General features: G+C 42.5%; 1 protein-coding gene across 4 annotated transcripts in view; it reads right to left on the reverse strand.

The window, feature by feature from the left end:
- INTS6 (integrator complex subunit 6) overlaps positions 1-26,057 on the reverse strand; it is a 103,041-nt gene that overhangs the window by 41,036 nt on the left and 35,948 nt on the right. For 3 of the 4 annotated variants that reach the window (XM_075061606.1, XM_075061609.1, XM_075061607.1), the window contains 9 exons: positions 15,927-16,110; positions 13,151-13,276; positions 12,098-12,252; positions 3,855-4,007; positions 3,533-3,665; positions 2,907-3,001; positions 2,293-2,403; positions 246-461; positions 7-133 (listed from right to left, as the gene is read on the reverse strand). In XM_075061606.1, coding sequence (XP_074917707.1) covers positions 7-133; positions 246-461; positions 2,293-2,403; positions 2,907-3,001; positions 3,533-3,665; positions 3,855-4,007; positions 12,098-12,252; positions 13,151-13,276; positions 15,927-16,110 — 1,300 coding nt within the window. The remainder of the gene's footprint in view (positions 1-6; positions 134-245; positions 462-2,292; positions 2,404-2,906; positions 3,002-3,532; positions 3,666-3,854; positions 4,008-12,097; positions 12,253-13,150; positions 13,277-15,926; positions 16,111-26,057) is intronic. The other variant, XM_075061608.1, reaches the window with a different exon arrangement.

Genomic DNA, 26,057 nt, shown 5'->3' on the forward strand with positions numbered 1-26,057 from the left:
TCTAACCTTCATCTTGTCCTTTGAGAAACTTGCGAGTTATCTTCATAAGATTAGACCTCATTCTTGTTAAGTGATCCAAAAGATTCCTTCTGGGTATATCATAAGCATTTCTAAAGGTCTGAGGTTTCAATTCCTACAGTTGCAGCAATATAGTAAAGCTTTGATTAATACTACATATGAAATAACATCTAATACTTCAATGGAAGTGTATCGAAAATAACAACATTACACATAATGGTGCTTACCTTATTCAGCAAAGCTATTTGGAACCCAGCATACTCCTTCATATTGAGGTCTAGAAGTCTATGAGGAATTTCCCCAGTAATCCCCTGTAGCAGTTGTTGAAAATCGTTCCTATGTGCCATAGACAGGTTGTGTGATCTGCTTCTGACCTTAATTCCAGTCTCTTGCGCTACCTTTTTGCCTACAGAGCCAATGACTCTATCGGACTCTATTTTGGCCTTAATTTGAAATAAATAAATAAATAAATAAAATTGATAATATACTCTTAAAAAGATTAGTCAGACTATTAAATTCATTCCTAATTCTTACCTAGAAGATTCAGCAATGTGCTAATACACTCTAAAAAATATAATGTGGATAAGTGTTTAAGGTGGTTTGCTGAATGTACTACTACAATTCTAAATCATTAGAATACGGTAAACAGTTTTTGCATCTAGATCTTTCAGGTATTTCTAGGGTGCCCATCGTCGTAATATCTAAGCACCAATATGCATGCAATGCTTTTATTTTCATAAAAATGCCATGATTACAATTATTGGAAAACTGTGCCAGAATTTCTGTATGTGCTCATGGATTTCACTTTTCTCTGTGAGAACTGCTGAAGTCTTATGAGAATTGTCACGAAGTATCTTATCTCATTTAACTGTATTTACTATGGACTCATATGATGGTATTAATTTTTTTTTTTTTTTTTAAAGTCAGTAAAAGATAGGAGAAGAACCCGAGATTAAAGGAAGAGAGACTTCAGTTCCAACAAAATAAGGGAACACACAGCAATCTTTTGATTCTTCCTCCATTTGGCAGACAATCCACCACAGCCAGTAATTTTTCACCTGCCAAGTATGTCCCAAAATCAAATGTATTCTACAATGCATCACTAATAGTTTGGTAGAATACAGTTGAACAATGAGCCAAAAATCATTTGAGAACTTCTGACTGCCATACAATGTTCACTCAGAGGTTGCACTTGAGAAGTTCCTTCCACACTGAAAGTTCAAATGTTATTTCCCATTTTAAGAAAAGAACTCTCAAACTGGTAGAATCTTTCAAAAAGAACCAAACATTTTAAGGAATATTACTAGTATACTCTAATATAGGTATAACACACTGTACAACAATGTATTTTATGTATTTTGAGCCAAAAATGTATAAATATACAGATTTATATATTATGCAGATTTTTGAGCAAAATGACCACACAATTTGGTAAGATTCATCACAGATTTCCACAGGTGATAACTAAGAGTTTTAAAAATAAGATTTATATTGAGGGCTTTTAAACTCTGTTTATGAAATTTTAACATACAAAGTCATTAATATTTGCATCTCTATATCCTTTTGTGTCAAAGCTGCTCAATTTTGTGATTATCCAAAAAAAGTAGGAGACGCACAACAAAATAGAAAGTGATAATGGGAAATCAATGGTTTTTACCTGCTAGAGCAGGAGACTAGCCAGGAGATATGGGTTTTACTCCCCACCATTGCCAGTGGCTTGGGGTGTAACATCGTTCATTCTCTGCCAGTTTCCTCATTTGTACGCAAGCACTTCAATAGGGATGAAAGGCACTGTTTACTATGTTTTATATTTAGCTAATGCCTTTCATCTTTCATGAATCCTGAAGCACTTCAAAAACTCTGGGCCACATAGGAAAGATGGCTACATTCTGGCCCAATTACATATAGGCATAAATCCCTAATCACACGCAAGGCGATTTTTAGCACAGAGCAGAAAGGACTGTGCCTTTTCAACCACAAATATATTCAAATTGGCACATATGAAAATGCTGCTTGCATACTATATACCTTGAGTTATCCAATCAGCCACATTTCAGTATGCATGTACAGTTTAGCCTATAACAAAAAAGTTTTCAACTAATTTAGAGATTGGAAGATGTACCAACTGTAATCACATGTAGGAATTCAGGTAACTTGAGATTCTCTTACTATGAGAACCAATATGGTTCACTGATATTTTCAAGTTAGTCTGATACTAAGTGTTTTTCAATTTTAGTCTTCATTTTTTTTACTGCTCTTTTGCAGCAACATTACCTGTTGACTCAACTTTTTGAGGTATGCAATGACACTGTAACTAAGTCCATATTCCACACCATCTGCTATAAGGTTAGGCGCTCCCATCATTCTCACAGCTTTCTTCAAAGGCTGAAACAAGTAATATATACACTTACATATGTATATCCTTGTATATTTGTACCCTTAAGTTTGTATCAAGAATTTAAAGCACATTATTGCTTAATGAGTTCATTTCAAAGTGAATTTGTAACCCTTTAAGGCAACATAACATCCTTTTCCTTTAAGTACTGCAACATTAATGCACAATTATTAAATATTAGTGGAGGCATAGTTCAAGCAGTAGTTATACCTGATCACGTTTTTATAACATTACAGTCAAAGGGAAAAGTCAAGACATGAATGTAAATTTTAGGAAAGTTAATATTCCAGGGAATACATGATGTCATAAATGTGAAATCCTAGATTTGTACACGTTAACCTTTTATTATGTTCAGAACATCCTAATTGCTTTATAAAATATAATCCAAAAGAATGCAGTTAACATAATAAGTTAATAACTGAAGATACAAGTTTACCATAAATTACAGGATACAGCAGAAATTTTAAAACACACATACAATAAATCATCTTACCCCTAAATAGTAAGGAGGCATTGTCTTCAAATAGCTTTCAAATGACTGCCGCCATTTTAAAGTTGGCTTTGCCTTGTGTACTTTGAATAAGTCATCTGAGAAGTTATACAAACAGAGATAAAGTTAAATGAGATGTGTGTTTCTAAATGTAAGGCATCATTCAGCTCCCGTTTTCTAAGAACATTTCTTCTAAAGGTTCGTCCTACTACACTAAGACTTAATCAGAGCTAATTACTATTGGATGCAATCCATGCGGTGCGTAAGGAAGGCAGAATCTTGGGAGTGGGAAAAGAAGGGCTTTGCAGCAGCAGCGGGGAAAAAGTGGCAGCCACAGATATTAGAAGGGGAGTTAATCTGAACAATAAACATTCATTTTTAGAAATCAACAGGATTATACTCAGAATCAGGAATGGTAGTAATTTTTTGCTAAGTGAATCTTGAATCTAGTAGATACTGAAAAGAGAACTTCTCATTTTTCTGGTAGAAACATTACATTCTTAATGTTTTGGATTTGCATAGACTTATGATTATTAACAGCAGCATTAATAACATAAAAAATATAACTAGGCTGAAGCAATTTTCCATCTGCCTACTACATCAGAAGGATTTGAGAAAGCTGTATTTACCTAAGAGTGGAAGGAGGACTGGATAATTGTAAGGCATCACAAACAGGTTCACACAATTCAGTGCTGTACTGGCTTTCAAGTAACCAAAAGGATGGCCAAGTTCACTATATTTTGCACTATTGCTCACATACACCTGCAATAAGAAGAGTTAATGTAATTCATGTTGTACATAAATAGTTTTAAAGTGCGAGTTATAAGTGAAAGGTATGATGTCAGTAAGTTTACAGTAAATCAACACATGTAATTAGAATTTCATTACAAGTTATTTACAGAAAACTATTTCTCAGATAAATGTCCTTTAGTTAGTACATATTCAACTTGCCTGCCAGCAGGTCTGAGGAGATTTCCTTTCCAGAATAAATTGGGTCAGCGGCGAAGGTTCTAACTCATATTTATCAAAAGGTAGTTTGTCAATGACCATTGGTTCACAGTCAGTGCAGGAGAACTTCACTACAGGGTGAGATGTGCGAGGTGGCTAAACAGAAACATTCAGCTGTTAAGTGTGGGTCTGCACTAACAAACACAAGATCTAGTCATACTAAATCTTATTCTGAAACAATATAAAAGTGTTTTGGAAAATTGCCCCTTAGTATTTACTATCTACCTAAACCCAACAGCTGTTCAAGGTTCAATAAGATGAAATATTAAGTTAGTGTTCCTATTTCTCTATTTCAGAGACACATTAACAGATACTATCTTAATGTAGAGTGTAAGTATATTTAGAAAGTAAAAGCTAAGTACTTTAACTGCTAAGTCAACAGGTCAGGCAAGGACAATGATTTGCAAATGGAGTAATTATCCTACTCTAATGTCTTTATTTATGACTGGGAAAAAATGAAATCACTACTGATAAAGTTTGCAGATAACACAAAAATTGGGGGAGTGGTAAACAATGAAGAGGTCAGGTCACTGATTCAAAGCAATCTAGGTCACTTGATAAACTGGGCACAAGCAAACTATATGAATTTTAATACAGCTAAATGTAAATGTAGACATTTGGGAACAAAGACTAGCCCATGCTTACAGGATTGGGGAATCTATCCTGGGAAGTAGTGACTATGAAAAAGATTTGGGGACAGGGATGGAGTGTGGGGGATAACCTGCTGAAGATGAGCAGTGGCCAAATGAGCTAATTAAATCCTGGGATGCATGAACAGGGGAATCTTGAAGAGGAGTAGAGGTCATTTGGCACTGGTGCAACCACTGCTGGAATACTATGTCCAGTTCCAGTGCCCACAATACAAGAAGGATGTTGATAAATTGGAGAAGGGTCTGAGCATAGCCACGAGAATGATAAGAAGATTAGAAAACATGTCCTACAGCAGTGGTCTTCAACCTTTTTAGGCGCAAGATCACGTTTTGAATTTACGGTCAATCCAGGATCTACTCCACCCCTTCCCCAAGGCCCCGTCCCACTTACTCCCCACTTAGCCTTCCCCTGCCTGCTGGAGCTGCCAGGGGGATCCCCCCCTGTCCCGCTGGGGAGCTGCCACTGCCTGTGGGGATTGGGGACAGTGGATATATCCCTCATTTTGGACTAGCTTTTCTCTCTCAAAACAGCTGGGCTTTCCCGAAGCTCCGTACAAGTTCATGTGGCAGCAATCAGTGCGTGCTATTCACTATCAGATAGTTGTTCAATTTTTGCTCACCTGTTGACTACCACACTGATAAAGGGACTTAAAACTTTTCTGCCAATAAAGGAAACGTGTTCCTCATTGGGACTTGCATCTTGTACTTTTGGCACTCCCAAAGCCACCCTTTGAGCCATTATCTACGTTACATGTGTCACTTATTAGTGAATGTTGATTTCCTTATGGCCACCACCTCAACTGGAAGGGTAGGTAAGCTAGGAACCCTAATGGTGGGGTCCACCATGTGCTCTATTCCATAAGGACAGTCTCTTTAGAACTACGTCCAAAATGCACTTCCCGAATAGTTTCGGAGTTTCACATTTGGGGGGAGGGATAGCTCAGTGTTTTTGATCATTGGCCTACTAAACCCAGGGTTGTAAACTCAATCCCTGAGGGTGCCATTTAGGGGTCTGGGGATTGGTCCTGCTTTGAGCAAGGGGTTGGACTAGATGACCTCCTGAGGTCCTTTCCAACCCTGACATTCTATGAACCAATCAATGCTTTGTTTTTTCCAAAACTGCATGCATCTGAATGTGTATGTGTATGACATGCTCTCGCCTTCTACCTGCAAAGAACAAAACAAAGTAGAAAATCACCTAGATGGTTTCTCGGTAGAGCAGAATGAGTCTGAGGTCAAGCTATATCTTCGCAGAGGAACTTTGGCTATATCCTGCTTTACCAGTAGTTGCATCATCTTTCCCCTCCTAGGGTGAGGGCTTGTTCTACAAGAGCATAAGCAACTTTAGTGGTATTGCTTCAGGGGGTACCCTTATTTATCTGTGTGGGAATTCTGTGCCAAAAAATTGTGCATGATATTTTAAAATTCTACATACTTTATTTGTCAAAACAACAATATAATCATAAGAACATAACTAAGGCTACGATTTGATCATGGAGGTCATGGACCACAGACCTCCATGACGTCAGCCCACAGCGGCTGGGAGCTTCAGGGTACTCCCACCTCCTGTGGTGGCTGGGAGCTGCGGGGTCCGTCTGCTGCGTGGAGTGGCAGGGTCCCCCTGCAGGACTCTGGAGATAAATGTTTTGATGTAGCCAGATGGAAAAATGTTTCCACTTGGCTGAATAGCATTTCTTAGTGGAAACCTTTCTGCTACTATTAAGGATGGTTTGTACAGCTTGAGAGCAGTAATGTTCTAATGTTGATTCTCATCCAAAAGCTAAAAGATTAGAAAAGCACTTCACGGTTGGTATGTTTGATCTTGCCCTTCTCCTGCATTAAGAGACCAGGAAAGGACTGGATGGTGATCAGAGAATCCGATGACAGTTGTAGATGTTTTGGAAACCAAAACTGTCTGGATCAATCAGGGACTATAAAGATGTCACTTGCCATTGTCCTAAATAATTTTCTGCAGGACCTGAGGAAGGAGTGTTTAGGGAGGAAAGGCATAGCTGAGACAGTCTGATAAGGGAAGAAGGAAAGCATTGCCCTGAAAGTGTAGTCCTAGCACTCCTGTGAAGCAGTGTGTTCTACATCTCTCATTTGTTTGAGAAGGAAATAGATCCCGATTGGGGGTCCCTCATTGAGCAAAGATGCTGTTTACTAGCTAATTATACAATTCTCACTTGCGATTGATAGCAAAATGCCTGCTGAGGGTATCTTCTAACACATTTTGAATTCATGGAAGATAAGCTGCTATGGTGATTCAATTCTTGATACACCAATTCCACGGGATGACTGCTTCTACACCCAGATAAAATATGGTTGTCATGTTATCTGGTACTGAGACATGGCGGGACCAGACGAACAGTAGAAAATCCTCTCAAGTTTCTCAGACTGCCTGGAGTTCCAGAACGTTGATATGCATTCTGGTTTCTCAGGAGGGGGACCATCTACACATACCTGACAGGGATCCTTCCATCAGATCAGGGAAGACATTACTCTGGAAGGAATTGTTACCATGGTGTTCATGCTGTGTTTGGTTGATGAATGCACTGTCTGGAGCCAGACCTGAAGGGAACATAGGTGGAGTCTGGTGAATGGGGTAGCATAAGTACATGAAGCCATGTGCTTCAGGACGGAAAGACAAGTTTTAACTGGAGCTTGACGAGTGAGTATAGCCTGATCTACTCGGTCGCTCATAGTCAGAAATTTGTCCCAAGGTAAGCAAGTTTGTGTCATAACTGAATATAGGGTGGTCTCTATTAAGTCTACAGTCCGAACTAGAGAGACTTTTCAAAATTCAGAGTGACTCCTTGGGAAGAAAGTAATGATAGCATTGATATGGTTGACTTATGGGTTTCCTGAGATGTCTTTGCAGTGAGAAACTGATCATAGAGAAAAGGGGAAATGGTGAAGCTGTTCTGTCTGAAATGAGCTGTTATTACCAGAAAGACCTTGGTAAAGGCCCTGGGGGGCAATGGTGAGGCCAAATAAGAGCACCCTGTATTGAAAATGGTCAGGGCGCATCATGAATCTGAGAAAACACCACTATGAGCAGGGTGAACAGACATGTGAAAGAAATGTCTTTCATGTGTGAAATCTGTTTATGAATACAGTTGCTGAGATCATGAAGTTCAAGAACAGGTCTCCAACTTTCTTTTTGGGAACTTGGAAATACATAGAGCAAAAATGTCTCTCTAAGTGCTCTATTGCTCCTTATTGGAGGAGGGATTCCACCGCCTAACTGTAAATACCTTCCTTAGATGGTCCCTGAACAAGAATGGGGATGCAGTTTTTAGAAGAGGTAGTTAAGTAAACGCGACTGCATAGCCACGATATCTAACATTCACTTGTCTGTTATGGCACTCCAGTTATAGAAACAAAGTGCTAAACAACCCCCAAACAATATATGGCGGTTGGGAAGTGGCAGCCTTATAAATAGTTTGCAGCTGTCAAAGTCCTCTCAAAAATATCTTTTCACTGGGGGATGGGATTGAAATGATGCTGTAGAGATGCGGAGTGCAGAGAAACTAGTGTTCTGTACCTTGTCTCTTACAAGGAAGGTCATAAGATCACTGATGATATAACTGTTAAAGAGCCAGTCTAGGTCTGAAAGGCTGTCTGTGATATTTCCTTTTGGGGGCAGGTGTATATGTTCCTAAGGTGCAACATTTGGCCCTGGAGTCCTTTAAAGCATGTATGGACTGATCTGTCTCTTCATTAAAAAAAAAAATAAAAAAGGTCTCAGAGGGTAAATCTTACACAATGATTTGGACCTCAATGGGAAATCCTGAAGTGTGCAACCATAACTCTTAATGCATCACAATAGCTATTACTATCAACCTAGATGACGACATGTCTGCTGCATCAATCACTGACTGAAGTGTGGTTCTGGTCACCAGCTTAAATACTTCTATAAAGCCTAGAAGTAAGCTCTGTCCTGCTGTGGAAGCTTGTCTACAAAATCTGTGCATTTGAGATAGCTGTACTTAGCCAACAGCACTTGATGATTCACTTTACAAAACTGAAGGCTAGTAGATGTGAAAACCTTCCTTCCCTACAGGTGTAGATGTTTAGCCTCCTTGTTAGGAGGAGTGGGTTTAAAATGTTGCTCTCTAGATCTCTTCTTGACCTTCATAGCCCTCACAACCAAAGCATTTGGTGCAGAGTGAGTAAAAAGAAATTCCGCTCCCTTAGCTGGAAGAAAATAGTACCTCTATGCCCTCTTGGGAGTAGTTGGGTATGTGGTTGATGTCTGCCACACTGCTCTAGCGGTTCCAGAATAGCTTTAACTGGAGCTGGTGGTTTATAAGATATCCAGGAGTTTGTACTGAGGGTCCTGGGCTTCCTCTAGGGAGATCTGGAGTTCTTCTGCCACAAATCTGTTTATGATTGTTCTTAGTGGACAGAGATGCCAGGATTTCTGCTTCATTGGGCGATGAAGGCAATTTTCTTGTTACAGATGGAACTGTTTCATATTCTTCCTCTTCCATGGGGTCTCAGGAGAAGTCTCTGACTGTTCCCTTAGAAGGGAATGGTGAGGTGATTTCCTGGCAGAATGCATGGGCTCTCTATATCTGACATACAGGTCCCAGGTCCCCCAATACAGCCAACATGTTGGTTCAGGAGGCAGTTGTGGGGGTCTCAAAGGCATGGGGTACCAACGGTCCTGAGGCAAATGTCGAGGCAGAAGTTGGAACGAGAAGGCTCTGGGTCTCTTGTCTGGACTAACGTTTCTTAGAGGAGATGACGGCTCTTCTAGAGGTTTGAATTTTGCTAAGGAAGGGAAAACAAGGGTCTGGATCCAACAGCAGAATCGACAGTTTTGGTGGAAGAAAAGCAGCACTAGCAGATAGAAGAGGAGATAGGCTTCTATCAAAAGTACATCCCCTGGTAGAGGCAGGAGAGGAGGTCCCAATGATGAGGGAAATAGACTCAGAAAAAGCAAAGATATCCTCCAGTGTAGTATAAGTATGATCTCTCTGGAGTATGAGGAGTCCAATCCATATATTCTGTCAAGGTTGGAGGACGGAGGCATCATGTGGCCAGTATGCAATAAAGTGATGGTACCTTCAGTGGTAGAAGCTGATCATGCTGGAACCAATGGATCCTGTCTTTTTGCTTGGATGGTACCAGTGGAGAGGGTGTGATTGATATGGAGTCCAATATAGATAAAGCCATGTATTTATGAGCTTTAGAGTCATGTCCCTGAGACTCAGGATGTACAAAGTCTTTAGGGTTTGAACTAACAGATTTGCTTGATTCAGGCAAAGTTGCACTGGACGTCTTTGAAGCAGACTTAGAGGGTGCTCTTATGCTTGTCCAAGTGTTCTGTCTCCCGACAAGATGCAGAAGGGCAGAATCTGTGGGTGTGGATTGCCTTGCAACAGTCAGACCTTCTGGCAGGAAGTGCGCTCTGTGTCAATTCAGGCTGATGTTTGGAGGTTGCTTCAGCCTGTGTCCAATACCAGCTTTGTGGCCTTCTCCATGAGGTCTTTTCTAAGCCAGAATTCCCTCATGTCATGCCTATGGCTAGGGAAAGAGTGGCAGGTAATACACTTAACTGCGATGTGTGCCTCCCCAAGACACTACAGACAGAGCTGGTCATTGTTGCTGATGAAGATAGAATGGGGGCAGACACAGTTTGAAGTCCCAAGTTCTCCCCAATACTCACAAGGGAGTATGGGAATAGAAAAGGTCCCCAAGTCGGGAAATCTAACTACAAAACTGCTAAAAACTATAAAACTATTTAAAACTTACTATCAGGAACTATATATAAAAGGCACCATGGGTAACTTTGAAAAATTTACAGATTGAAGGAATCAAAGGAAAGCCCCAGACACTGGAGGTTCTGACCAGGCCATGCGGCAGCAAGAAAGAACTGGATAGGCAGTTGGTTAAGACATGCCATGCATATGTTATGTGAGATTGGTCAAAGCAGGTACAATAGTTGAAGAACTTTTATTTAACAGATCCCTTCTTGTCACTAAAATATTAGTCTATGTCCAAACATGTCAAGCAATCCATATTTTCTAATTAGTTTTAAAAACCCAGATTAAATCAGATTATATAATTAAACTGTCTGTAGTTCAATAAAGTCACAAAGTAATCTGAACTCTATTGTCCCAAGAAAGTAAGTTTTTATTTAAAAAGGGGGGGGCGCTAATTTGGTTGAAGGGAATCACCAAGTTCTAAAATATCTGTAATGGACTGCACTACTAGAAAGTGTGGGAACCATGGGCCTAAAGCTGTAATTCACAAAACTATGTTAAACCCAGACTCAAGTGAATGAAGATCCAGGGTATGCCCATTGTGGAGCACTGGAGATAGGGAGTTCATTTGCAGGAGCTCTTCTCCCACTAAACAGCTCCGTAATACCCAAGTGCACAATGTTTGGGGGTAGGTGAGTGTATTTTTATTTATTTTATTTTTAACAGCTGCAGGAGATTAATTTTTCTTCAGAATAGGCTGGCCTGCCATACAGCTCAGAAGGCTGCATACGCCTTACTGGACTGGGCACAATGAGACAATGAATATACACAAACAAAATAAGAACTAAATTTAAGAATAAAATACTCCCACACACTACACTAATCTTCAGTTTTCTATACTGAGTTGAAGCACTTCATGTTCTCTGCAAGCCAAATGCATAGGACACCTTTAGGTTTGTAAACTTTAATAAATCAGATGTAGGGCACAAAGACTAACAGTGAAGATCCTCTTATAAAGAAGGAAATAGCCCAAAATTACATCAGTTCAACTGTAATATTTTCAATCAACGCTGAACGTTATATAATACTACATTACAAACACAAATTGGCACAGGTAGATCCTTTTATTCGTAATTAAATAGAGCACAAAGAAAACTAATGTATTGCCAGTGAAGACTTTTTACATTTTGAGATAAAGTTTCTACTATTTGTGGTAGATCAGAAGCACTGCTACACTGAACAGGAGATACGGGCCAACTCTGCCACTTCTGCACTGAAAGAACACTGTCACCACGGGCTTCACCTTTTCCCAATTTAGGAGATATTTACATAGAGGTCCTCTCCCATCCCCTCACAAACAATAGTGTCTTTTGGATGGTTAAATATGATAGTTTACAAAATAAAGAGATGAACCTGCATCAGTTCTAGGATCTTCATTTGCATTCTAAATTGTGTCCCAAGGGAAAATTCTCAGTTTGAATTCTGTTCAAACTCCAAAGAGACACATTTAAGTAAGATGTTTTTATGTTCATAGCATTGTGTTCAGATGTTAGTAATAAAAGTCTTATAGGCAGTTTGTTTCTTAAAGAAGCAGATGTCTCTTACGCAATTATTCCACAATGAACATAGTATGTTAATTGCCATTCAGCATCTTATTCACAACAGTTGAAACATCTGTTTGCGCTGCATTTCCTTTCAGACTTTAGCCTGAATTTCCTTTGCAGTGCTCATATTTGAACCAGGTAGCCCAGGATTTAAAACCCATGAACAGGAAGCAGTTAAATGACTTTTCCCTCACTTCCACCTCACTTCAAGTACTTACCAATGTTGGAGAATTTTGATCCGGCCAAAAGGATTCTGGAACAGGCCAGTGGCCTATGGGAACTCCAGTTTTAGGGTTTGGTCTGACATAGATAAGTTTGTGACAGCTGTGCCAAGGGTGGGGTCCAAAAGACCTAGCTATATCCATTTGTCCATCTATAAAAAACAAAATTACCTCCATAACTCTATATTTAATTATACAGTATTTCAAATAATTTAAACACTTTATATGGCGTGTGCAAGGATTTTTATACACCTTAAGAGGGATATCCTTAAAAGTACATTAGAAACCACAACAATAGTACATACCAGCATCCAAGTAATTTTTAGCATTTCCAGCAAAAATGCTAACTAATTTAGAGTTGAGTAACACTGTTGAATGCTTACTGAATGAGAGTCTGAAAAAAAAACAGTTGTTCTATTATCTGATGTACTGTGAACTCAACTAAAGCTTCCTTTCCTTATCACAAATACTAGATGAATCAAATATTTTCCTGGTGCATGCAGATTTAACACACATTAATCTAATATGAATGGTACCAACAAACTTTTAATGTACAACATTTCAAGGTGAGAAACAAGCTCATATTTTCCATGAACATATTCTAGAAGAAGTAGGCAAGTTATTTATATTTAGAACAAATGGGGGCAGGGAGAGGGACAGCTCAATGGTTTGAGCATTGGCCTGCTAAACCCAGGGTTGTGAGTTCAATGCTTGAGGGGGCCACTTAGGGATCTGGGGCAAAACCAGTATTTAGTCCTGCTAGTGAAGGAAGGGGGCTGGACTCGATAACCTTTCAAGGTCCCTTCCAGTTCTAGGAGATCGGATCTCTCTATTAATTTTTATTTATTTTTTATTTATAAAAAGGAGTAAATCTACAGAAATTTAATCCACTCAAGAATGTGGCCATATTACTACATTAGAAAGGAACAATGGTGTCTAACACTGTAGTGCTTCTTCCAAATTAAACTATGTACACTTCTGGCAATTGTTAAATTTCAATATCAAGTGCAAATCTAATTGGTTACAAAATATGTAGAATTTTTGAAATACCTTCAATTGGTGAAGGATCTGGTCCAGATTTTTCAAAGTTTATTACTACTCCACTTTGCACTTTCTGAACCAATGACTCAAGACACTGATTCAGCATTCTTGGAGAACACACACAATACGAGCGACCTAGGATAAAAGAAAAAGTCTCAAGAACAAGTCTATTTCTTTATATTTCTCCCTTCAGCTTCAAAATTTTCAGACTAATCCATTTAATAGAAGTCTACCTATAATGCATTTAATTTAAGACATCTACCATCCTTTCCCAATGTAACAAGTATTCTAAAACTGCACGTTTATTACATTCTCAAAATTGTATTGGCCATGCAAGCAGGTATTTTTGTTTACAAAGCAGTGGCCATTCAGATAACACCATATATCAATATATATCACATCATGGTATTTGAGGCGCTGCAGTTATGTACCATTCTGACGTAACCTGTATAAGGAAATAGTGTAGCAACTTAGATACTATGTTAGTGGATTACTGTTAGCAAATACCTTATTGGTAACTACTGTATAACCAATCACACAGTAATTAGAAAAATCAAAAAAAAGTATCAGCAAACTATACAATTACTTAAAGTAACAAGTTTTGTGTTTACAGAATAGAAGATGTCTTCATAGATTACGTTTGTCAATATAAGTAAGGATTGTGATTGTCAATGTAAGGAAATGATTCAAATGACAAATAACGCCCTGCTGTGCTCTTTGTATCAATGTCTCAAAGCTAAAAAAAAAAAACAAAAAAAAAAACGAGTACTTCTATTACATCCTTATGAGGAACCTGAGGTATTGCCCTAATACCATTAAACATTGCACTGAATCCTTTTAAAAAGGTATAGCACAACTATTATGATTTTATGTTCTGCTAAAATGCTCAAGATAGCAATCGAAAGAGACTTATAAGGTCACGCAGTCCATATCAATGCAAAATTGTCTCCTACACTATATTTTAAGTCTGTTTTCCCAAGGGGGCATCCTATGTTCCCTGTAAGCTGCGCAGCCATGCAGCAGGCTACCAAGGGCCATGCAGGTGGGGAGAGGCGCTCCTCCCGCAGCCCAACTGGAGCTGCCAAGAGAGGTGCCCCTCCCAGGTCTGCCAGAGAGAGGAGTCCCTCCCCTGGCCAGGCCCAGCCAAGTCAGAACTGCCATAGTCAGGGAGAGGCCCCTCTCACCCAGCCCCAAGCTGCTGTAGTGAGAGAGGGCTGGAGGAGTCCTCTCTCCTCACTGTAGCCCCAGGGCAGCCTGCACCCCAAACTCCTCATCCCCAGACCCACCACAGAGGCCTCACCCCTACCCGGAGCCCTCACCCCCTGCACCCAACCTTTTGCCCCAGCCCTGAGCCCCCTTATCCCCTGCCCAATCCCAGAGCCCACACCGCCAATCAAAACCCCCATTTCCCCACACCCCAACCCTTTGCCCCAGCCCTGATCCCCTCATCCCCACCCCCACCACACATCATCTCCATATTGGTGCACATAACAAAATTCATTCCACACATGAAGGTAAAAAACACTGGTGTGTCCATAACTTCCCCAGTAGACATTGCACAGCCTAATACATCTGTAAATGCTTTTCCTACCATAATTTCATTTTATTATTCCTAGTTATACCTCTGTGTATCACTCTATGTATTTTCTCTTCTACTTTGGAGATTATGCCTATCAAGTATTTTTAGACTTACGTCCCCTCTTAGTCATCCCTTAGTCAAGCTGCTGACATTTAGCTCTTAATTCTTACTCATCAAAAAGCTAGAAGGGCTGACTTATGATTTTTGCTGATGTAGTTAAGGAAAAATATATAAACAAGTTACAAAGAAAACATATGTCACTTAATTGATGCAGCAAGACAGTCTATTAAATGATTTCATTAATGAAGTTCTGCACGCATCTAGGTAACAACTGAAAACATTTTGTTTTAACTTTATTGCCTTTTACATTTTAAGAATTTCCTTGTTAGCTTAAGGTCTCTATTACATTCTTGGATTGTGAGCTCCCCCTTGTGGCACATTTCAAAACCTCTTAAATGAATCAAAAAGCCTGTTTAATCCAGTGGTTAAGGCATCTGCTTTACATTCTGAGAAGTTGGGGATCACATCTGATTGAAGTTTCTTTTACACCTTTAAATTCTTTCCTTTTCTCCCTCTTCTCCCACCCCAATTACTATCAAATGGATTTATTTATTTTTATTTTTATTTTTTAACACTTGGTGTGTGTTCACGGCACTATGTAGAGAAGAAAAACTCCTGGACTGTACCAGCGAAGTTTACAATCTAAATGAGACAGATAATCATGAGCGATTACAAGAGAACATGAGAGACAGTGGAGGAAAAGGGAAAATGCAGACTTTTGTCCAAAAATATTTTTAATTTAAGAAATATTTGTAAGTTCTCAAAAGAAAACACATTCCATGGCCTCAAATGCTGGCATGTCCCGTGCCAACAAACTGAATACTATCTCACTATCGAGCAGATTTCATGATTCTTTAGACTTCTGGATGAGCGCCTAAAACACGAAGTATATTTTTCCCCTTCTGGTCAAACCTGCTGAAGAAAGCAAATGCACATCCTTTCAAGACTATTAAGATGAATTTATTTGTAATTTTACTACTTATGTGTCCTAAGAGAGCTGTAATATGTAGCCCCGTTGTGCCTAGAGTTTTAAAGAGATTAAACCAAGGAGTCAGAAATTTTCAAATACTGTCTAATACAACTGAGCTATATGCTAAATCACTTTTCTGAAAGATCTACTTTGTCAAGTGAAGCTATGGCACTCACCTCCTGTGACTTCACACATAGGTGTAATTGCTGAGTCATCAATGGGCACACCTGCTATCTGCTCTGATTCTGGAGTTGTGATGCCAGGCAAACGCAGAACTAAAGCAAATAGTCTCTGATCCCAGCGAAAAGGTTCCTTAGTCAATTCACTTCCAGGTAAAGGAGAATTGAGAGGTAAATGGAGCTGAAAAGAAAAATATTTAAACTTTTTCTTCACAAAACAGTGCATTCAAAATCAAGTAGCTACACGACTGCAATTTATTGTACAAGTCAACCAAATGGATATGTAATCCAGAGAAGCTTACAATATAACAAAGATCAGATATTTTATATATAAATAAATATGGGAGATCCATAATTAAGTCAGCACTGTACATAAACTCATTTCACAGCAATATGAAGTTCTGAAGATGTACGTTTACTTTAAAGTTCTTTAAGCTTGTTTTACTGAGAATTCCTGCAAGCAGAACTATATTACTGAAATGTTTTTTCCACAGCAATATTAAGATCTCTTCTGCCTAAAGCACACTAAATTGAAGTTTGTTTTTGGTAAGCAGTGAAAGGATCCAGGCTCATTTCAGAAAGTCTGTTTCTCTGCATTCATCTTCAAGATAAAATGTACCAATGAATGAAACGATCAACTAAATGGAAGATCAGAATATTGGTGGGTATGATGATCCTGCAAAAGATACATTTCAGTGCTATCATTATTAGAATCTAGAACTAATGATAAATTAAGTCTGTTACAGGCCTTCCAGCTTGCATAGCAGCTTAACTGATGAGTAGTTCCTGTTTATCTTTATCCTTTGACAACTTTTGGGGTTCATTTGGGGATTACACCATAAGAACTAAGAGTCAAAGACTTAACTTGATAAGAATTGCAATTTTTATGACAATATCACCTTTAATGTAGCATACAATGAACAATTTAAAGAAGTGATTGAAAAACTTCACTTTGGATATACTACAGACAGATTTTAACTTTTAGGTCCACCACAATATGGTGCAAGAAGAGAAAAAGAAGAAGATTAAAATTAATATTAAGGTAAGATGACATTGCATGTTCACCCATGGACATTATAATGTCTAACAAGCATCCACACAGGGAAAAATACCTTCCTATTGCATGCTGTTGACTCATAACATCTGAAGAGAACTATGAAGAACTTTTAAACTGCTAACAATGCCATCCAAGAATATACAGTACAACATGTCTTTCCCATTTTATTTTCATTGTCTGAACAAAGGACAAAGAAGTTACTCACCTTGTGCAGTAACAACGGTTCAAAATGTTTCCCTCCCATGGGTGCTCCACTGTAGGTATGCTTGAGTCCCTGTGCTGATAATAGGAGAACTTTTGTAGCAGTGTCCTTTGGGCCCACATATATGCTGTCTTTTCTTGTGCTCATGCTGCCGCTCTCCAGATTTGAGATAATGACATCCTTGAAGAAGGTAACAGATGAGATTGACCTTGTTGAGTGTGTATGAATGGCATCTGGAGGGATCATATGACGAACTTGGTAACAAAGTCTGATACAGTTCGAGACCCACTTGGAAAGTCTTTGGGCTGATATTGCTGAGCCCTTGGAACTTTCCACTGTGCAGAGCAAAAGCCTAGGGGAGTTCCTGAAGGCCTTTGTCCTGTCCAGGTAGAAGGCCAGGGTTCTCCTGACATCCAGATACACAATATATCCTCCCTGTTGTCTTGGTGAGTCTTGGAGTAGAAGACTGGAAGGTGAATCAACTGATGTGAAAGTAGGTGGTTACCTTAGGGATGAATTTTTGGATGCAGTTTGAGCATAACTTTATCCAGAAGAATACCATGTAAGGAGTATGCGCCATCAGAGATACTCTCTCTCCTATTTTCCTGGTCAAGTTAATCACTACCAGGATGGCCACTACCAGGATAGGTATGTTAGTCAACAGGTGTCCATGGTTTCAAAGGGGAGCCTGGTCAGTCCCTAAAGTACAAGATTCAGGTCCTATGTGGTGGCAGGAAGCCAAAGTTGAGGGAAAAAGTTTACTATGCCCCTGAGGAACCTTTCTGTAGTTGGGTGTGACAGCACTGAGTACTCTACAGGTTGGTGAAAGGCTTTAATAGCTGCTAGACAGATCCTGAGAGAGCTTAGAGATAGTCCGAACCATTTTAGGGTTAAAGCATAGTCTAGGATATGAAGAAGAATTGCAGACACTGGGAAGATTTGTTGGGACATGTACCAAATCGGAAACCTGGACCATTTCTGCAGGTAAGTGCATCATGTCTCTTGAATAGAAGCTTTCTAGGTGTTGGAACCAATCAGGAGCCATGCTTTGAGGCAGAGAATTCCCAGGTTGGGATGTAGGGTATGTCCTTTGCTCTGTGAGAGGAGGTGTGGAATCACCGGGAGATCAGCAGACATGTTGCAAGCTGAGAGGAGTAAGGGTACCACACCTGCCTCAGCCAAGTAGGAGCACTCAGAATTACACAAGCCCCATCTCTTTATTTTCAGCAGGACCTTTGACAGTGAGAGAAATGGAGAGAAGGTGTAGAAAAGGTCCCTGTCCCAGAGGAGGAGGAGAGCATCACCTAAGGAGTGTTATCCCATCCCCAGTCTGAAGTAGTAGCATGGACACTTCTTGTTCAGCTGAATGGCAAATAGATCTGTAGACAGCATCCCCCATTGTCTGAATAGGTCATGAAGTACCTATATATGATGCATCTCCCACTCATGGTCATGTGGGAATTTGCAACTGATACTGTCCGCTACCGAGTTTTGTGTACCCAGAGGTATGCTGCAGACAGTGAAATATCATGGGAGACTTCCAAATCTATAATCTTATGGCTTCTGCGCAAAGCAAGGACAATCTGGTTCCCCTCTGCCAACTGATGTAGTACATACAGGCAACACTGTCTGTCAGGATTTGTGTGTGTGATCAGCAGGAGGAAATGGGTACAGGCATTCTGACCACTCTCAGCTTGAGGAGATTGATGTGAAGGGATATCTCCATGGGTGACCATTTGCCTTGTGTCATGAGGCCATTAAGGTGCACAACCCAACCTCTGAGTGATTTCTTAGTGGCAAGGAGCAATGACAGTGATGTTTTCAAGAAGGAGATCCCTTTGTAAATATTGCCTGTGCCCTTCTACCAGTTTAAGGAGTTTTTGATCCTGATGGGTAGTGACAACCTGTCCTTGTTCAGTCTGTAAACTGAGCAAAGCCACATTTGGAGACATTGCATGTGAAGCCTCGCATGAGGTATCATCACCGTGCCCCTGCCACATGTCCCAAGAGTTGGAGGCAAAGCCTGACCAGTATTTGCGGGCTGCTTGGTGTCTATGAGTAAGACTAAGGATAGGAACCTGTGTTGAAGTAAGAGGGCTTTGGCCTCTAACATGTCATGATCAGCCCCTATCAATTCCAGGTATTGCACTGGAGTGAGGGTTGACATCTTGGGTGTTATCTGTAGACCCAGCTCTATAAACAAATGTATCGTAGTGTCGGTGACTTGGTGAGCTTCCCAGAGAGATCGGGCTCTGAGGAGACAATCATCCAGGTATGGATAAATCATTAGCCCTTGAGTGCATAAATGAGTGACCACCACTGAGAGAACCTTGGAAAATTCTTTCGGGGCGAATAATAGACCAAAGGGAAGCAGTCTGTATTGTTAGTGGTTGTGTCCCAGAGTGAATCTGAGAAATTGTCTGTGAGCTGGCAGATCAAGATGTGAAAATAGATGTCCCAGCAGTTGAGGGCTGAAAACCAGTCTACCTGTCCAATGCTGGAATGATTGTCAATAAGGTGACCATCTTCAATTTTTGAGCCTTGACAAACTTGTTGAGAGCTCTGAAGTCTAGTATGGGTTTCCAACTTCCCTTTCTTTTTGGTACTAGGAAATAATGAGAGTAGAACCCCTTCCCTCATAGATGTTGAGGTACTCGTTCTATGGCTCCTAGCTGGAGGAAGTGACCTATCTTGTGTCATAGTAAACTCTCGTGAGAAGGGTCCCTGAAGAGGGATGAGGAAGAAGGTTGTGAGGGGGTTGGGAGGTAAAACTGAATGGAGTAGCCAGTTCAGACAGTCTCATTGGTCTGATGTTATGCAATTCCAGGCACTGCGGAACCCTGCCAATCAGTGGCCAAATGGGTGTGGAACAATGATTGGCTGTGTCAGTTAGGGGGAGTCATCTAATGGTGCCTTGATCTGCCCCTCAAAAGTGGTGTTTAGCTGTAGAGGGCTGGTATGAAGATTGTGGGCCAGATGTTTTCTGTTTAGGGAATTTCCCTTTCTTTATTTGCAGCTTACTGTGGAGCTGAGGTTGGTATTGAGACATGCATGGTCCATGCTTGGACTGCGGACTAAATAGTCTCTTTTGTCCCAGTGTATAGATACCCAGTGACCAGAGGGTAGTCTTAGAATCCTTCAGGATATGAAACGAGGCGGCAGTTCTCAGCAAAGAGCTTCGTGCCCTCAAAACAGAAGGTCCTCAACCATGGACTGCATCTCTTTTGGGAATCCTGACAAATGAAGCCAGGATGCTCGTTGCATCTTCTCAGTTGTAGAGATGAACCTAGCTGCTGTGTCAAGAGTAGAATGCAGCAATGTCTTTACCACGAATTGGCCCTCCTGGATAATGGCCTTGAATGAGTCATGCTGTGCTTCTGGCATTTTTTCAATAAAGTCATTCAGCTTTGAGTAGTTTATGTAATCATATTTTGCCGTGATGGCCTGACAGTTGGTGATACGAAATTGTAGAGTGGCTGAGGAGTATGCTTTTCTATTGAACAGATCAAAGCATTTCCAACCTACGTTGTAGGGAGAAGCCCTTGACTGGTGGTGTTGGCCGAGAGAGTTGACAGCATCCACAGCGATGGAGTTGGGTGGTGGTGAGAGAATAAGAATTCAGATTCCTTAGCAGGGACATATTTTTTGTCCGTTCACTTGCAGGTCAGGGTTGCTGCTGATGAGGTTTGCCACATGGTCTTTGCTAGGTCTAAAATGGCCTCATTAATCAGGATGGCATTCTTTGAGGAGGCAGAAGAATAGAGGATATCAAGGAGTTGCTGGAGGGTATCCTTGACTTTTTCCAGTGGAATATGGAGAGAGCGTCTGCCACCATCTTTGCCAGTTGCTGAAAGAGATGGAAATCGTCTGCTAAAGATGGTGGAGAAGGCATGATAGCTTCATCTGGAGAGGAGGCTACGGTCCTCAGAGTCACTTCCTCCTTGTTACTGGCTTCCTGATCATCTAAGTTCAAAGGTGGTTCTGAGCCCCTGGATGGTGTTGCCAAAGGAGTGTGCCACAAGGGTTCTTGGGCGAGGCTTGGAGCTCGAGAGATATGTTGGCAGTACGTCACCAAGGGTCCCAATATGGCCACTGGGTTGGTGGCGGAGCCCTAGGGGTGGCCATACCAGAACAGTGGTGGTGGGGCCATCTGTGGATATAGCCTTGAGGTCTGTTGATAGTGAGCACTGTATGGAGCTTGGGAGAACTGCGACACTACTGCCTCAGGCTCGCTGTCTGAACCTTCACTAGAAAGCAGAGGACATGACATGGTGGCAGGAATATTTCCTGTGCTTGTAGAGGCTCGGTACCGAGAAGAAGGAATTCCGGGGCATCCAGAGGTCTCTTGAATGGCAGAGTTCAGTCTGTATAGATCGTCCCGGCATCAGTGGCAGTGCCGGGGGGATGGGGATATTGTCCACACTGGTGGCTACTGTGCTGATCAAGCCACCACTGGTGGTACAGATGTAGGTTTGCATACCAGGATAATCTTTTTAGAGGAGTGCTTACTCCTGTCCTTCGGTGCCAATGACTCGGTGCCCATGCCCATCGGGTCCATGTGCCTGTCAGCAGTACTGGTTACTGCTGGTTTCTGTGAGCCATGGGTGCCAGTCTGAGATGGTCGCAGTGCTGAAGATAGCCACAAGCAATCACCATCTTGTTCGCTATCTTAGGACTCATGAGGGGGCTTCCTGCTCTCTTCTTAGAAGATCTGAGAGATGGGTCTGCAGCCTCCTTCGACTCACAGCCCTCAGATGTAGAAGGCTGTAGGGAAGACTCATGTCTACCAGGTGACTGGGGTTGGATAGCTGCCTCCATTAAAAACAGTCTTTTGGAAGAGCTCTCTATTTTTGTGGGATCCTGGCCAGAGCTGTTGACAAAGACCACACTTCTGTTGTATGTGGCCTTCCCCGAGGCAGTGAATGCATGGAGAGTGTTTACCTGTGATCAGGATTGCCTCTTTACAAGTTAGACACTTCTTGAAGCCTGGCAAACAGAGCATAGGCTGTTGGTGGAAAGGGCATCTGACAGGGGAGAAAAGGTGGGAAGAAAAAATTATTTTTCTGTTTTTGAGAGAGAGAAAGAGGAAGAGAAAGAAAAACTACAACTAGAATTATAACTAGGAGACTACAATGGATAAGTAGATTAAGATAAGTCTTAATGGACTGCTAATGGCTCCATCTCTAGCCAGGGTGGTTGAAAAGGAACTGAGGAAGGTTAGCCTACACGCGCTGGATAGTCTTGTGGCGCAGCATGAGGAGAGACAGCACATGGGTGGGCCCAACGGACACTGCTATCGAAGTTCTGTGATTAGCAGGGCAGGGATGCAAGCACACCTACAGTGGAGCACCCATAGGGACTCTACTTTGAAGAACAACTTTCCAGGTGCAATCATTCTGAACATCCAATGTATTGCCACTCAGAACACTATTTACTACTCATTGAAACGGCAGTAGTGATTAACAGTGCTACAGTTAAATAACTTCTAAAGTTATTCTGCAACCAGTTAGCCGAAAAGACGGTTACTCACCTTTGTGACGGTTGTTCTTCGAGATGTGTTGCTCATATCCATTCCAATTAGGTGTGCGCGTGCACGTTCGTTAGAAAACTTTTTACCCTAGCAACACTTGGTGGGTCAGCTGGGCGCCCCCTGGAGTGGCGCCGCTATGGCACCGGATACATACCCCTGCTGACACAGCCACCCCTCAGTTCCTTCTTGCCAAATACTCCGACAGTGGGGAAGAGGGCGGGTTTGGAATGGATATAAGCAACACATCTCGAAGAACAACAGTCACAAAGGTGAGTAACCGTCTTTTCTTCTTCGAGTGCTTGCTCATATCGATTCCAATTAGGTGATTCCCAAGCCTTACCTAGGCGGTGGGGTTGGAGTGAGATGTTGCAGAATGCAAAACTGCTGGGCCAAAGGCTGCATCATCTCTGCACTGTTGAACCAGAGCATAATGTGAAGCGAAGGTGTGGACCGAAGACCAGGTAGCTGCACGACATATCTCCTGGATAGGTACACGAGCCACGAAGGCAGCAGACGAAGCCTGAACCTGGTAGAATGCGTGGTGAGGTGGCTCGAGAGAACGTGAGCCAAGTCATAACAAGTAAGGATGCACGCTATCACCCAAGATGAAATTATCTGGGATGAGATAGGGAGACCCTTCATTCTGTCCACCACTGCGACGAAGAGCTGGGGCGTTTTACGAAATGGTTTTGTCCGCTCGACATAAAATGCGAGCGCTCTACGGACGTCCAGGGAGTGCAACTGTTGCTCCCGTCGCGATGAGTGCGGCTTCGGGAGGAAGACTGGGAGAAAGATGTCCTGGTTAACAGGAAAGGCGGAAACGACCTTAGGGAGGAATGCCAGGTGTAGTCGCAACTGCACCTTGTTCGTGTGAAACACAGTATACGGTGGGTTCACCGTGAGAGCACAAAGCTCGGAAACTCGTCTGGCCGATGTAATGGCTATGAAAAAAGCTGTCTTCCAGGACAGGTATAGCAATGAGCATGTTGCCAACGGCTCAAATGAGGCAGACATAAGTCTGGTTAGAACCAGGTTGAGGTCCATGTTGGGGCGGGGCGGCGTACTTGGCAGTATAGGTGTTCCAGGTCCTTGAGAAATCTAGTAACTATAGGGTGCGAGAACACGGAGCAGCCACTCTCCTCTGGGTGGAAAGTAGAGATGGCCGCCAGGTGCACCCTCAATGAAGATACCGCCAGACCCTGCTGCTTAAGAGACCAGAGGTAGTCCAAGATGGTAGGGATCGAGACCTCAGTGGGAGTAACATTCTGCGTTCCGCCACCAGCAGGAGAAACGCTTCCATTTGGCCAGATAAATTGACTGAGTGGAAGGCTTCCTGCTACCCAGGAGTACTTGTTGTACCGAGGCAGTGCAACGCAACTCTGACTGGTTTAGCCACACAGCAGCCACGCCGTGAGGTGAAGGGCCTGCAGGTCTGGGTGGCGAAGACTGCCGTGGTCCTGAGTTATGAAGTCTGGGTGGGGTGGCAGGGTAATTGGGTTGGCTATCGACAGGTCGAGCAGCGTGGTGTACCAGTGTTGCCTTGGCCACGCTGGAGGGATCATGGTTAGGTGTGCTCTGTCCCTGCGGAGTTTTAGCAGGACCTTGTGAACCAGCGGGAACGGTGGGAAGGCACAGAGCAGCCGGTTCTTCCACGGCATTAGGCATGCGTCCAAGATCGATCCCGGTGAAAGACCCTTGAAGGAGCAGAACATCTGGCATTTCCTGTTCACGCGGGAAGCAAACAGGTCTATGTGGGGCAATCCCCACTTCTGGAAAACCGAATGAATAACATCCGGGCGTATCGACCACTCATGGCACAGGAAGGACCTGCTCAGTTCATCTGCCAGAGTGTTCTGAACCCCTGGGAGAAAGGACGCTACCAGGTCTATCGAGTGGGCTATGCAAAAGTCCCAGAGTCGGATGGCCTCCTGACAAAGGGGGGAAGATCGAGTCCCTCCCTGTTTGTTTACGTAATTCATGGCCATTGTGTTGTCTGTAAACACTGAAACAACGGCCTTGTAAATGTTGCTGGAACGCCTGGCACGCCAGGCGGACTGCTTTCAGCTCTCTGACATTTATGTGTAGTGCTAGTTCCTGAGATGAACAGAGGCCTTGAGTACGAAGGCGTCCGAGGTGAGCACCCCAGCCGCGAGATGACGCGTCCGTCGTCAGGGACATTGAGGGTTGAGGCTGATGGAACGGCAGCCCTGCACACACCAGGGAGGGAGTCAGCCACCAGTCTAGGGAGCCTAGAGTGCTCGGGGGAATGGTGACTATCGTGTCTATTGGGTCCCTGCCCGGGCGGTATACCGAGTTGAGCCAAGTTTGGAGAGGACGGAGGAGGAGTCTGGCGTGTTTGGTCACAAACGTGCAGGTAGCTATGTGACCTAGGAGACGAGACAAATGCGAGTCGAGGTCGTCGGAAAATTCTGTAGACCTCGGATGATTATTGCCATTGCCTGAAACCGCGGCTGTGGTAAGTAGGCCTTGGCTAGATTGGAGTCCAGGGTAGCTCCTATGAAGTCTAACCTCTGCGTGGAAACCAGAGTGGATTTCTCCATATTGATCATCAGGTCTAGACGTGTGAATAGGTCCTTCACAAGTCACCCAGCATGTGGGCATTGTCTCTCGGAGACTCCTCGGATGAGCCAATAGTCCAGATACGGAAAAACGTGTATCCGACGTCGGTGGAGATATGCGGCGACTACAGCCATACGCTTTGTAAATACCCTTGGGGCCGTAGAAAGGCCAAAGGGCAGGACCGTAAACTGGAAGTGCTGACAGTCAGCTACAAAGCGAAGGCACCTCCTGTGCAGAGGAAAAAATGGCGATGTGAAAGTATGCGTCCTTCATATCGAGGGCTGCATACCAGTCTCCAGGATCCAAGGACAGGATAATGGTCCCCAAGCATACCATGAGGAACTTGAACTTTATCATAAACTAGTTGAGTCCTCGCAGGTCTAGGATAGGTCTGAGACCTCCCTTTGACTTGGGGATTAGGAAATAATGGGAGTAAAACCCCTTGCCCTTTTCGTCCTTTGGTACCTCTTCTATCACTCCCATGGCGAGGCACGTCCACACCTTTTGCAAGAGGAATTGCTCGTGAGAGGGGTCCCTGAAGAGGGATGGGATTGAAACAAATTGGAGGTGGTATCCATATTCCACCGTGCGTAGGACCCAGAGATCTGAGGTTAACGGGGACCACGCTGGGAGGAAGTAAGAGAGACCGTTGGAGAAGGGAGGAAAAGGATCCTGGCCTGTAACTGGTACACCGTCCTCGGGTGCACCTTCAAAAGTTGGACTTTGGTCCTGCTGGTGGTTTCGAGGGACCTTGGTTTT

This window comes from Chelonoidis abingdonii, chromosome 1 (assembly GCF_003597395.2).
Source record: "Chelonoidis abingdonii isolate Lonesome George chromosome 1, CheloAbing_2.0, whole genome shotgun sequence".
NCBI lineage: Eukaryota > Metazoa > Chordata > Testudines > Testudinidae > Chelonoidis > Chelonoidis abingdonii.